Source organism: Heteronotia binoei, chromosome 21, assembly GCF_032191835.1.
Source record: "Heteronotia binoei isolate CCM8104 ecotype False Entrance Well chromosome 21, APGP_CSIRO_Hbin_v1, whole genome shotgun sequence".
Lineage (NCBI taxonomy): Eukaryota > Metazoa > Chordata > Lepidosauria > Squamata > Gekkonidae > Heteronotia > Heteronotia binoei.
In genome coordinates, this window is record NC_083243.1 from 61,902,906 (window position 1) to 61,917,940 (window position 15,035).

The 15,035-nt window shown below is 40.7% G+C and overlaps 1 protein-coding gene across 4 annotated transcripts in view; it reads left to right on the forward strand.

The window, feature by feature from the left end:
* The window catches only part of STRN3 (striatin 3), an 80,089-nt gene that overhangs the window by 45,571 nt on the left and 19,483 nt on the right, over window positions 1–15,035 (forward strand). For 2 of the 4 annotated variants that reach the window (XM_060261433.1, XM_060261435.1), the window contains exons 7-8: window positions 4,221–4,362; window positions 11,647–11,757. In XM_060261433.1, coding sequence (XP_060117416.1) covers window positions 4,221–4,362; window positions 11,647–11,757 — 253 coding nt within the window. The remainder of the gene's footprint in view (window positions 1–4,220; window positions 4,363–11,646; window positions 11,758–15,035) is intronic. The other 2 variants (XM_060261434.1, XM_060261436.1) reach the window with 1 other exon arrangement.

Sequence of the window (15,035 nt, forward strand, 5' to 3'; positions counted from 1 at the left end):
TCTCAGAACTCTCAACCCATTACCTCACAAGGTGCCTGTTCCTTAGGGTAGAGAAAAGTGGGGTATGAAAACCAACTCTTCTAGAAACATTTCTTCCAGATGTTTACTGTCATTATAATACTTTGCATAGTAGTTGGGTAGCAAATATATGATTTTATTTGAAGAATAATGATGAATAGTTTGCCTCCCCAAGTCGGAATGAAGAGTCGGACACAAGGTATTGGTATAACTAAGGGCTACTTTATTAAGTATAATAATAAATGGCAAGGGCAACAAGAACTGTGGCCTGGTCAGGGCCAGGGGTTTCAACAGACCGCTCCCCTGCCATTAGCGGGCAAGAGACCCAGCCCCCCTAGCCGGAGCTGTGTGGCACAGCTCCCACTAGCCCGGCCCAGAAAGGAGGCAAGCCCCAGAGGACCCAACCACCAGACGCACATCTCAATGGAAGGCACCCTCTAGCCGAACCTCCAGGACAGTCTGCATCCTCCCACCCAAGGGCATCAAACCCAAGGGCCAATTCTGCCAACCCTCTAAATCCCCAAAAGGGGGATGCTTTCTGGTCCTCCACTAGCCACATAGAACCATAAACCCATTAACAACCCGCCAGTACTAAGGCCAAGTCTCTACTTAGGGCTTAGCACCCACCGGGAGGCCCAGGGCCACCCGCAGGGCCTTGCAGGAGATCTCTCAAGAAAAGCATGTTACCTTTTTTAGAGAGATGCACCCCATCCCCTCTGTAGAGGTCAGAAAATTTTGTAGAAATATCCAGGTGGGGCAGATAGTGGCCCAACCCCCCTTCCAATGCCTTCTGAATTTCTATATTAGCTTTGTAATGGGCCTTCTTGACACCTGCAAGATCCCAAGCACTGCACCAAACAAGGCGGGGAAGCATGGCTGACACTGGTCAGTCTTAGAGCTTCGAACGGTAATGACCGCCTTACCCTCAACTAACCTCAGGTCCCTTTGCAACAAAGCTTTACCAGAAACATCATTTCTGGAGCCCGCCACTAACTCTAAGGGCCCCAAAAAAGGCAACCAAGGAAGCAGCATGGAACAGTGTGGACTCAAAATAAGATGCACACACTGTTCCCCAAGCCCCCTTCAAACCCTTAAGAATCAGAGGGGAAATAGGCTTCCTAGTATCAAGATTAGTCTCAGCCTTTCTGGCCCATACCTCCAGCATCTTTTGAAGCCGAAAGTCTGCTGTTTCCTCCTTGTATCCCAATGCCTTGCTAGCAAAAGCCAGAGCAGACAGGCATCCCCTAATGGATCGCACAGCCAATCCCTTACCTTTTAGAGAAACACAGTAGTGGAGCAACTGCTCCACCAGGAAGGGCCAAACAATGTGATACCTTATCTCAACCCTAAAGTCCTCAAACTGCCACACAGTACATTCATAAGACTTCCTGGTGCTAGGCGCAATGGCTAGGCCTATTGCTCTGCAGGCCTCGGCTCTCCAATCAGCCATAGCTCCTGGGGCATTGGTGCTGGCTCTTGATCGGCAGCTGATGAAACCTCCATCTGTTTACGAGAGAGAGCGTCAGCTATCCCGTTATCTACCCCAGGAACCTGCTTGGCTAAAAACAGTATGTTAAGCCGCAGATAGGCAGAGTGAAGGCCCTCACCAATTTCATAACCCTTTGAGATTTGGATGAAAGGGAATTAATGACATGGACCACTGCCATGTTATCGCACCAAAAATGAATTGTGCGATTGGCCATATAATTCCCCCACAGCCAAACTGCAACAAGAATGGGAAAAAACTCGAGAAACATTTGATCTCGGTTCAAACCTGTCTGAGCCCATGACTCTGGCCATGCATCCGCGCACCAGTGTCCGCGGAAATAAACCCCAAAACCTAATGACCCAGCAGCATCAGACATGACCTGAAGCTTCGCCTCAAGCCTCATGTCTCTCCAAAAATAAATCCCATTAAAGGACTCCAGAAATTCTTGCCATACCCCTTAAATCCTCCCTCATGCTGCTGGTAACACGGTGTTTTATGTTGGGGCATGCGGAGGCCTGCCATAGCATCACATAGCCTACGAAGAAAAGCTCGTCCAGGAGCAACCACTTTGCAAGCAAAGTTAAGATGCCCAACCAGCTGCTGGAGCTCAAGCAATGTGACCTTTTTCTCAGGGGAGGGATGGTGGCTCAGTGGTAGAGCATCTGCTTGGTAAGCAGAAGGTCCCAGGTTCAATCCCCGGCATCTCCAAAAAAGGGTCCAGGCAAAAAGATGTGAAAAACCTCAGCTTGAGACCCCGGAGAGCCACTGCCAGTCTGAGCAGACAATACTGACTTTGATGGACCAAAGGTCTGATTCAGTATAAGGCAGCTTCATATGTTCATATGTTAAGAAGGAAGGAATTAATCCTACTCCTCAAATCTTTCACTTTTTGAATAGGAATGCTGGACAATTGCACCAGGGTATCCAGCTCAATCCCCAAAAAGATAAGTGTTTGGTCTGGACCTTCTGTCTTTTCCTGAGCCAATGGAACCTGCAGCCAGCTCAATGAAGCTTGCCTTTAGGCTTCACAAACCCTTTCTTTCCAGGCATTTTGCAAACCGAGATAAGAATAAAAACTAACAAATGCCCCTAAAAATGGTTGCCCTTAAATTCACTGAAACTGACCTAAAATGTCTGTTGCCGGACACCACTTAAAATGGCTGCCTACATCTTCACAAAGAACAACCACCAGAAGCTGATACTGGATGCCTATATGAAGCTGCCTTATACTGAAACAGACCCCCAAAATGGCCTCCACTGCACTGCTCCACAATGGTCGCTTTCCTTATGAAGAAGAAGCAAATATGGCCGACCCAGCCTGAAGCACCCCAGAAAACAATTTTTTTTTGCCCTGTACAGAATCCTCTTTCCCTTGGCTAAATCAAAAGGGAAAGGTGCGCAGGAAAACACATCCACCCCGAGAACCCTCAAATCCTTATTTTTTTGGGGGGGGGGGAGAAGGGGAAGAAATAATAGGCCATGAAACGGAGCTCCTCTTCTAAAACGCCACCAGTCCAACGCTGAGAAACGGGCCCATCGCAGCAACTGAACTTCAGCCAAGCCCCTACAGCCTCTGTCCAGGCTGCTCTTCGTGAGCGTGCCTTATCTACAATCCAATCAGGCAGCTGAGGAGCAAGCAAACGTGCTGCTCAGCCTCTCAGCCCTGAAACTGACAAAAACAGCTGAGCTGCCAATGGATCTCGGTCTGCTTCAATCTCAGCGTGGAGACTGAAGTCGGGGGTAGATGGTGCTCCTGCTATCACAGCAAGCCCCGCCCCTTCAAAACGTGCCCAAATGGGCTGCGGAAATCCTCCCTTTCTTCCCAGGGAGGCAAAGACGTTCCAGCAGCCTAGCAGCTTGCTGCTGGCTTCTAGAAACTAATTGTGTTGTAATGGAGAAACTGAATGCTTTTTTGTGCCAAGACTCTGGAATAAAATCACCTTTAGGGATACTCTTTACCATTTCACTCACTGTGAAAGTAAATCAAGTACAATATTACAGAAACTCACTGTTAAAATGTGGTTTATTTTCTGTATCTGCCTTAAGTATGAAAGGTATACAAGTAACATCTGAGTTCTAGTTGTTTAGCATGGCTCAAAGTATGTTGGAACCTTTTTTTCTTTTGTTTCAGATGTTTTTCAAATTGGTGGTCAAATGACTTCCTTCAGTAAAGTCTTTCTCCAAGGGAGAAAGATGGCTCAGAAGGGAGTTATTGGATCCAACCTGTTGTTGTTATTTTTGGATTTGTAAAATCAAAGGATGCTTTTTGCTAAATGAGAAGTCCTCCCTTCAGAGGAGAGCTCCACAGTTACCAGAAAGAAATCCTTCAAGCACGTCCTGTATTCTTTTTGGTTCTGTTAGGAAAACTGGTTCTGTAAGCAATTACTGGTTATTAGAATTATTAAGTATGCAGAATGCTCATGGATATTATTAATGGTATACAGGATTGTCTGTGTGTTTGGATATAACTAAATACTTCTGTAGTGTGCTGATTACTTAATTGTGGATATGCAGATGTAGGCTGGTATTCCTGCCTCTTACTATGACTTCATCCACCAATGCTGAATCTTTTCCTGTTATATTAGTAGTACTCTTGTTAAAATTGCCATTTTTTACTGTAGATTTAACATAAAACTTGTGGGGGGAGGTACTGTCTATACAACATTGCACCATATTGTCCTTTGAAGTTGGTTCTGTCGCAATCCCCTTATAGATTGGAAATGAAGGGCTAGCTGCTGATCTTACAGATGACCCTGACACAGAAGAAGCCTTGAAAGAATTTGATTTCTTAGTAACAGCAGAAGATGGAGAGGGAGCTGGAGAGGCACGGAGCTCAGGGGATGGGACAGAATGGGGTAAGAAGCTCAAATGAACAATGATTAAGTAACCCTCCTACTATAAATGTATAATAGTTAATCATGTATGTATTAAAATAAAAAAAGGATGGTGTGTTCGTGGTGTTCAAACACTAAACAAGAAAGCAAATAGAACAGTAGGTTTTATATTAATGACATAATAGAATCCAGATTGAGGTATGCTATCTATTTTATGTCTTCCTATGAGTGCTGTTTCTTAGGCTAAAATTTTAAGTTCAAGTTAAACTCCAAAATGCAATGGTAAAAGTTTTTATTTCTTCTACCTTCTGCTGTTTAATTTCTTGCTTAAAGAAATCCTAGGATTTGTCAGTCTACTTGGCAGAGTTCCTCTCTGCCCTTCCAACCAATTTTGTGTGTGTATGTGTGCATCACTATTTTTGTGTTTTAAGAAAATAATACTGGAAATTTTGAAAACCAAGTTAAGTTGTTCTTGGTAAAATTGCCAGCTGTTCCAAATTGCTTTGTTTCTGCTCAAAATATATTGAAAGTATGTGATTATATAAAAATTAATATTTTAGGATGTAGCAAAAAACACACTTACTTGGAAATTCCATTGAAATGAGATAGGGTTGTGTTCAGAACTAAGGTATTAAGGATAGTTACTAATATTCAGTTGTTAATTAACATTTTTTCTAACATTTATTGTATCTGTACTGGGCCTTCTACCAAGGTTTTAGGGCCAACTTAAGGAACTAAAATTAAAAATACCAATTTAAAACAAGCTATACATTACAAAATAGTCCAGATCTTTAAAAACCAGCTCTCTAGAAAATTGGCACTAACAGTCAAATACTAAACACAGTAAGCCACTGACTTGGCATTAATAATAATAATAATAATAATAATAATAATAATAATAATAATACATTTTATTTATATCCCGCCCTCCCCGCCTAGGCAGGCTCAGGGCGGCTAACAACAGTTCAATAAAATTATACAATATAAGGTAAATTAAAACAACAATTAAATTATACAGTAGTTTAAAAACAACAATCTAAAACCAGTTCCAGTTGTCTGGGTCGTTCCATAATTTAGACGGCGGTGATCTTCTTGATGTTATTCTGTATATTTATATTATGGCAGGGGTCACTAGATAAAATCGTTGGAGGATTAAACAGCCATCCTATCAATGGTCTACAAAGGCCTGCTTGAAAAGAGTGGTCTTACAGGCCCTGCGGAATTGGTCCAGATTCCGCAGGGCCCGTACCTCCTCCGGGAGTTGATTCCAAAGGCACGGGGCTATAACAGAGAAGGCCCGTGCCCGGGTACTCTGTAATTTTGCCTCCTTTGGCCCAGGGATAGTCAGCATGTTCTTCCCTGCTGACCTCAGTGCTCTCTGGGGCTCATAAGGGGAGAGATGGTCCCTCAGGTAGGCAGGTCCTCGGCCATATAGGGCTTTAAAGGTGATAACCAGCACTTTGTATCGGACCCGGTATGTAACTGGCAGCCAGTGCAGTTCACGCAGCCCCGGCTGTATATGCTCCCATTTCGGGAGTCCTAATAACAGCCTGGCCGCTGTTAAAATATATAAACAGCAACATCACTAGATATGTAGTGAGGAAAAGGAAAAATAGATTAAAAAAAAAAAAGAAACATGGCCCAGAGCCTAGAAATAACATTGACAAAATTAAGTTCAGTCTCCCTCAGAGGTCTTCTGGAAGAGAACTGTCTATGCCATACTCTGCCAGCCAGAAATGAGGAAACTGAAGTGAGCTTCTCAGGGCAAGAAATGGAGATATATAGAGCCATAATGGGAAAAAAAGCATACTCTATACTACCCATCAGTCTTACCTACATCACTTCAGGTAGGCACATGGAAAAGTGTAGCCTTGGTTGATTTTAAGCTATGGATAGTTTCTTTTAGGACTTCAAAAGACAACTGTTAAGCACAGTGGAAAGGCTACACCACTGCACTTATGGAGTGCTAGCCTTCTGTTGATCTGATTCCGTTTTTTGGTAATACTTGGCCTTTTAGAGCTGAAAGGATTTACTACTGTTACACTGCTTGTGCACACATTTGGGGGTTCTCCTAATTGCTCCTCCATTGTGGTTAGGAAGTAAAGCTGATGTGCATGTTGAAATTTGCTTCTTTACATGGACTGGCTTATCTAAATTGGAGCTATGGACACTTTTTAAAGCAGCAGCAAAGCAATATGATTTCGCTTCTCAAAATGATGTTCTTAAATTTATTTATTCAATTTTAATGCCTCTCCTTTCTCCACCAGGCAGGGCTCAGGGTGGCTGCTCTCCATATTGCTGCTGTTCATATATCTCAGAAGTTAACTGTTATGATATAGACAGTAAAAAACAAACTTCTTGAAAATAATTTTCAGAAATTTAGTCGTTTATAACTGACACTGCTGATTCAAAAATTTCATAGGGCTATGATTGGATACTAATGTTGAAGAAAATCATTGAACAAGTATTAGGCCAAATACATCCTTATGTGATACATATTGAACTAATTTACTCATTTACGTACTGTTTTAGACACACACTTCCTAATTTTTGTAATATGGAGATTCCCACATACCAGCATTCTCGCTCTTTATCAAATAGGATCTTATAATTTTACCTGCTAACTAAATATGCTGGTCTCATTGCTGCTTCTTTTAAGCTTGACTGAATCTGTACCTGACATTCTCTGGTTTTTTAAAAAATTCTACAAAGTAAACAAAATATCTGCTGAATAGTGAAATTATGCTTTCCTTAATTCAGCAGGATGCAGGAGAGATGGTTGACATTAATTAGGAGATTTCCCATCATAACTTTTGTCTGTTAGTTAAAAGTGTGACTGATTTCATGAAATTTGCACAGCTATAATGTTAAGAATAAAAGAGAGCCCTCTGCTCAATGTGTGAGAAACCATGGCACATGGGCTCTTCTGAAAGGGGAAACTCATGTCAGCAGCCAGCCTGGCATAGTTGGATTGGTGGTGACTTCTTGGCAGCCCTGACCAGTCTTATGATAGTGGAAGAGAGCTGTTAATGCTGTAAAATAATTCTCTCTGATGGTCATCACTTGACCGCAGTCCAGCTTTTTATGCCAATCAGTGATAGCTACAATATAATAGGTTTCATTCTGGAATACCTAGAATAAATAGCAAATTTGCTTGTTGTCCCATCTAAATCAGTATGAAAATATTTAGTTAAATCTATTGCTTGGAATTCTTATTTGATGTTATTGTTTATGTGCTTCAGATTATTCCCTTTCCTTTCTGATGCCTTCAAAACAAAATTCTAGTGATATGTGAAAAGTAATGAAAGCAAGTAAGAAAGTACTACTGTTCCCATTAAGCAAGCTTGTCATCTTACAAGGCAGCAACAAGTATATTTTTAGCTAATTGTTGTCTTGTAAGATTCAGAAGTCTTGCTTAATGGGAACTATAGCACTTCTCACTTGCTTCTGTTTCTTTTCTGGATTTTCCTTTCCACATTAATGATCTTTTCACCTTTCTTCTTTACTTCAGTTAACAAGATATATACCCATACAGCACTTCACAGTTTAAATTTTGGGATTAAGACCCCTCATAGGAATTTATATGAAAACAGCTACATCTCTTTGTTGTTGAACTTGAGAAAAACTGTGGTGTAAGGCAGGATTGGCCAACGGTAGCTCTTCAGATGTTTTTTTTTTTGCCTACAACTCCCATCAGCCCCAGCCAGCATGGCCAATGGCTGGGGCTGATGGGAGTTGTAGGCAAAAAACATCTGGAGAGCTACCGTTGGCCACCCCTGGTGTAGGGAATAATTATAAAGCATTGAATGCTCCTCAGAAGAGTCTTATACAGGTTGGTCTCTTAGAGAGGTGAGAAATAATACATTGATAGTGGTCTTGGCACACCCAAGTTTTACATGTCCACTAATTATCCTTATGGCTTACTTAATGCATGAATAGAGTCATGGTTACAAGTTTTAGTGATGCTTACTTTATAATTTGTCACTTGCTTGGTCACTTTTAGCAAAACAATTGTCCCCATGTAACCAAGTGTTACATCATTATGGTCTTACATAGTGATTAGAGTACTGGACAGGATTAGGGAGACCAAAGCTTGAATCCTGACTGCCGCACAATTTTTTAGGGTGATATTGGGCAGGACCGGATCTATGTGTTTTTTGAGGGGGGGGGGGGAAATTAAAAAATGATGCCCCCTTATGGGCCATTCTAATGGTCTCATAGAATACAATGGACTCCATACCCAATTTGGCGCCCCCCTGTTGGTGCCCGGGGCAAGCACCCCCCTCTGTCCCCCCTAGATCCCCCCCTAGGTAGGTTATAAATGAAGTTAATAAATATAAAGCCATATTTGCAACTGCCATAGTGATGTCTTTTATGTCCTATTATGTTGCACATATGGCTAGCTTAGTCTTCTCTCTACCTTTACATAGTACTAGTTTTTAAAGGTAAAATGGAGATAAGTCCTCTGTGTCCCCAAACAGTTTTTTTTTTCAAAAAAGAACTCGCTGGAATTCAAGACCTTTTATTAGATAGATGAAGAAAAGAGGTCACTTGAATGGAACAAAACTACAGAAACAGCTAAGCAACAACAGCCCCCAAATCATCTTTTCTTTTTGTTATGAGTATTCCATAGTAACACTCAATAATCCCTAGGGTCTGAACCCCCCCGTAAACCTCAAATCCTCCTCAGTGCAATTATTCAGGCTTTCTGTCCTGGGAGTTGTGAGAAATGTGGGTTCATATAGTAAATTCTTCGTCTTCCTGTTACTTCGTGTGCCCGTGAGTTTGGGACACAGGCAGTATATTAGATGTATAAAGTTAGCGGGAGGAAGGATGGGAAGTCCTGTACGGAATAGCAATCGGTTAAAAAGGAAGCTTTACAAAAGATGCCATTTCTAGCCCAAGAGTTCATAGCAATTTAATCCCATCTTTTTCAGACAAGGCAAGGGAGGAACCTAGGGATGGGTGCGAACCAGCGAAATGGGGGTTCATCCTGGTTCATGGTTCATAATGTCACACAAAATACGAACCTTGCCATTTACCAAACCAGTTTTGGTTTGGGATCTTCCCTCCCTCCAGCTCCCCAAGGTCAGGAGAATGGCAGCAGGGGGTGGGGAGAGAGAGATCTTGCAAAAGCCATTTAAAGGGAGCATTCCCCCCATGTGTGAGCAGTGCTTGGACTTCAGTCACATGCCATGTCTGCTTGCAAAAACCAAAGGAAATGTTCATGAGTTAGGTTGTCCCTGCTGGGGAAGGGAGTATTTGCTATAGGAATTTTTCTGGAGATGCAAACTCCACTTGGAAAAGCCATTTAAGGAGAACCTTTGGAAGTGCGGGGAGGGGGAGAGTGAAGGGGATCACTGCAATGGCTTGCATTGCCTGTTAGGCTGAAATAGATGCAAACCATTTCAACAATCCATTTCAGTGATCCCTTTCACTCCCTCTGCTTCCCAACATGAACCCCACAAATGTCTGTGAAACCATGTGGAGTTGTGGATAAGGATGGGCATGAACCTCTGATTTGTGAATCATGAACCAGCAATGTTCATCATGAAATTAGGTTCGTGCCCATCTCTAGAGGAGTCAAGGGACTTTCACCAGATTATTATTTACAGCTCTGTGCTAGTGGTTATAATGCTGGTTTTATGTGTAAAAACAAGCCACTCTGTTCAGCCCATTGTAAGTTCGCAGTCTTCTGTTAAATCGTGATTCAGAACCCTGTTTCCAAACAGGAGTCCCATAGCCAGCTGTGAATGAGCAGAATTTCACACATTCAGACTATTTCATACCCCTTTTCTGGATCATCATATTTAATGGTTGATCTCTAGATGACGAAAAACAAAGAAGTTACGCATTTATAGATTGTCCTTTTGAACCAGAAATGATGCTGTATAATTTGAAAGCACAATGGGTATTATAAACTCTTGGGATGGCTTTTGGAGTAAAAAAAAGGGGGGGGGGTTGCTATATTTCCTTCCTCTGCCATCTTATTTTAAAGGGAAGAAGCTGCATGAACAGCGTGGAGCTAGATTTTATCTCAAAGGGTCAGAATGGTTTCCCATTCAACTATTTGCAGGATTTCCCAATCCATGAGTTAGCTTCTTCCCACAGGGGAAGGGAGTACTTGCTATAGGAATTTTTCTGAAGATGCAAAGTGAGTGAACAAATGCACAGTTGAATGCAATCACGGAAAAAGTCTATTTAGAAAAGAAATCAAATACCATCAATTCCTTATACATATTATATCAAGGAGACTGCTACGTGGAAGAACAGCTTTTTTGGAAGTGTTTTCAAAGTTGTAGCCCAGTTTTGTGCAAGCACTCCCTCATTTCAACAGAATCCCTCCTATAACTGGGTGCAGGATTACAAAAGAGTTTATTGGGTCATGCTTACTAGCAAGTACACTAAACTATTCATCTTTTCAAAACATCTGTCCATGATATTGCTGCTCAGATGTCTGGTTTGTACTATAACCTTTACTGAATTAAGGGTGCTTAAATTTATTTTAAATTAAGAACACTGTACCTAAGGGTATTTCATATAAGACTACTGTTTTCAGTGGAACTTCCATGTAATGTGTTTATGATCTGGCTTGAATTCCAAAACAACCATCCTGACATTGTTTCCCCCCAAACAAACAAACCAGTACTGGATTCTTGGGATGCAGGGCTTGTAGACTTTGATTTCATGCTCTTTTAAAAATAAAAATACAAAAAAAGGCAAACAAAAGATTGAAGAATTTTATGGTATGCCAAACTGTCTTGACTTAACATCTATATTTTCAATAATCTTAATAGACTTACCTTTTACGTTGTGTTGTATCTTGGTATGTTTCTACAGCTACTAGATTTTACTGCATGTAGATAAAAATGGAGGAGAATGCATGGTGATTTTATGAACAAAATGGTGCTGACACTTAATTCAGTTTGCACTTTAATGAATGATATTGCATGAACTATATTTATTTGCTTGTTCAATGCTGGCTGGATAATTTTTAATACTGTCTTACTAAAGATGCAGTAATTTCATGCACTAAAGTCAAGCCATTAATCCTTTTATATCTGTGAACAGAAAGTAATGAAAATGTTTTCGTTGCTGACAAATTATCCTAATGAAAGGGTATGAAGAAGATATGACCAAAACAGTTTTCCAAATGATTACAAAACAGTAACTTAAACTGCACCTTTAAAATGCTGAAATGTAATTGAATAACACTTTTTATTTTAATGATTAACCTGTAACACTCACAGCAGCTTGCATTGCCAATTGCTGATTATTTTTCTTTCAATAATATGCTGCATGTAGACAAAGATGACCTGTCCCCAACTGCTGAGGTTTGGGATGTAGACCAGGGACTAATAAGTAAACTGAAGGAACAATACAAGAAGGAACGAAAGGGGAAGAAAGGGGTAAAGAGTAAGTGCAGATTCTGAATCTTGACACAACTCTGAATCCATGTGGAAGACAGTTGTTTTATAAAACATGTTTTTGTCTTTCAGTTTTAACACTTTGCAGGCTTGGGGGCAACTAACTTTAACTTTCCATTGATAAATTGGCAAATTAAAATTTGTTCTGTAGTTAAATTTTAAATGTGTACCTTGCAGGTGGTAGAGAACAAATTATGCTGCTTCGCTATCACCTTAGAATATATTATAAAGATAATGAAGACTTAAAATCTGAGCTAAGTAGAAATGAATAGTATTGTTTCTGACTTTGGTCAACTTTGCCACATTTTGGTAAAAAAAATAAATTTTTGATTAGAAATTATTTTTTCATAAGTGCCAAAGATATCAACAGGTGGGCTCACAGACTTTGGGCTATTGCATTGTACTCATCACTAAATTCTCATCTTCCCATGTGCTGTGTGCATGGCAGAGGGCCCAGGAGGGCTTCTGCCTTGTTTCACTCCTTGTTACTGTTGTCATATTCAGACAAGTACCAAGTGAAACAAGACTCAGCCCTACTCTCAGGTCTTCGACCACTTGCATAAGGCATGGGGAGTGCCAGGGATTTTTCATCTGGTTGCTTGGGCAGAGAGGAATAGATTTTGTTTGACTTTTTATGGAAGGCAGGAGCACTGCTTTTCTCTCATGCATGGGTTCTGCACAGCCACTGTGACCTGAGAGTCTTGAGTTCTGTGCAATTTATGCAAAACTCAGGACAGAGGGGCTGATATTGGTGTCCTTATGAGTACTTTTGCAGAGCCATGATTTGAAGTGAAACCTAATTTTGAAGCTTATTTTTTATTTATGCATTTGAATTTTTAACTACATGCTTGACTCACACTGCTTAATACATAGTTATCTTTTGAGTTATGGTTGTCCTTTTTTGTACAGTATCTTTCTAAATTTTCATGGGGCTAAGAGGAAGATATTTGCAGTTTAAATTAATGAGTGGACATGGCTGTGTTCCGGCAGAACATTTAATTGTTAGTGCCAGATGAAGTTGTCACTGCTACTCATTGATATCACCTGTCTTTGATCATCATTATTCTTTTTACTAACCATTTTAGACCTTGAGTGGCCACTGTAGGTTCCCCCTCCCCCCCCCCCTTTTTAACAAACTTAGGCCCACTAGATATTGCAAAATAGGGATGCATGGAAGCAGCTAGCAATCAGACACTCATGCTCAGTATTTTCTTCACTTCCACAAGCAGCAGCCTATGAAGTAGAGTAAGGTCAAGGAAGTATGGTAACATTGTGTCATGTATCTTCTTGTGTTTCCCTTAAAGTTTATACAGAGTGGTTGTTCTCAGAGCACTCACAGTGCAACCCTATGCAGAGTTTCTCCAGTCTAAATGTGTTAGTCCAGTGGGCTTGGACTGAAGAAATTCCTTGTAGGATTGCACTGGTAGTTTTGGTTCAAATAACAATGTGTGAATGAATCTGGAGGATTATTCACTTCCCCTCTCCGTTCCCCTGAAAGATTTCTGTGATAAAGACACTTGCTGTTTCACATGTACTGGCAAAATGTGGTTTGTACTTGCCCTGCAAACTTGAATTCCAGAGTGATTTATACCCAATGTGGAATTTTGTTTGCCATAGATTCAGAAATAACTTATGAACACACACATGAAGCTGTCTTATACCAAGTTAGTCAATCAGAGTCAGTACTGTCTATTCAAGACTAGCAGCAGCTCTCTAACCTGCCTCAGGTAGGGATCTTTCAGATCATCTGCTGTCTGATCCATTTCACTAGAGATGCCTTGGGTTGCACCTGGGACCTTGTTCATGCAAAGCAGATGTTATTCCACTGAGCTACAGCCCCTTATCTTGCTGCACATTAAGGAGAGGAAGAAGGCATAGGGAGCAATCTCAAGAATCCTCCAGACTGATGCATTGTTTTGCTTTTATGTGTGAATCATGTCTATAAGGGAATATATGTTTTCAGGGAAAGAGGTTCCAGTAGAGTGAAAACCACTTTGCTACCCAAAGCAATAGTTATCATTATAGCTTTCAGAATAGCTATCCTAATTGTGGAAGCTCAAGAGCAGCAAAGGAATATTTGGGAATTTCTGGCCACATTGGCTGTTAGTGCCCCAGTCGCAAGTGGCCATGGGCAAGGGTTTTGTGCACTTACTTGCTGGAATAGATGACTGTTAATAAATTGCAGGGCTTGAAAGCTGCATAAGATTAGAATGGGCATGAGCTTACAAATCTTGAGGGAAGCTGCCTTGAAGAGAAACTTGGATGAACATTAGAAGTAGGTTTGAAAGAGCAGAGACTTAATTGTACTATATGTACTTAGTCTGTAGATTTGACATGTTGGGCATCAAGCAGTTTACTTCCTAGTATCCATGCTCAGATGTATGGAATAAATTTTGGGTTTTTTTGCAATCTCTTATTGTTGATTTGGCTTTGTGTGCAAACTCTTAACAATTCAAATAGATAGATTTGACAATTCAAACAATAGATTAATACACTCTAAAATAATTTTGTCTGTTCTTGTCATTACAATTAGTATTCTGAAGTTGTTTTTCTGAATTATTCTTTCCATATCACCTTAGGGAATGCTCTTAGTCCGCTATATAGCCCCACTGTTATGCTGACAGTATTTAAGTACTGCTCGTTAATTAGCTGGATTTGAAGTCTGAAGCTTAGATCTGGCACAGTGTTCTGTGGGTAGAAAAATGTCTACGCACAGAATGGAACTTCCTTGCATCCTTCCACAGTTGTTCAGAATCTACCCCCCACCCACAATGCAGCAGCTTCTTCCCTAGGAGCAGCAGGAACGGGGTGGGGGGAGCAAGGAAGTGAAGGAATTGCTGTGCTAAATTCAAATCCATTTTGCATTAGATTCACCATTACTGCTATTTAAGATTTCTTTTTATCTATCGGTTTAGAAATAGAAACATTGATGAGTAGAAATATTTTATTGGATGTGAATATATGTGATGAAATGCAGAGAAACTTGGATGTGGTGTAGTTATTTTTGTAAAGCAGAAAAATGTAGAATGAAAGATTTGGCAAAAATTTTGTTGGGTGAAACAGCTAGCTGATAAAAACTCTGCATTGGTGCCTGAAAATCAGTTTCCTTGCTTGTAACATACCCATGACATGGAACCACCAACATATAACTGCCCAGCCTAGCAAATGTTTAACGTTTGCAGATAAATCATTGCATTCATAAAATGCATCTTTTCATTACTGAAACATTATTTTATTTTAAATATGTATTCTTTTTTCTGTCTTTAT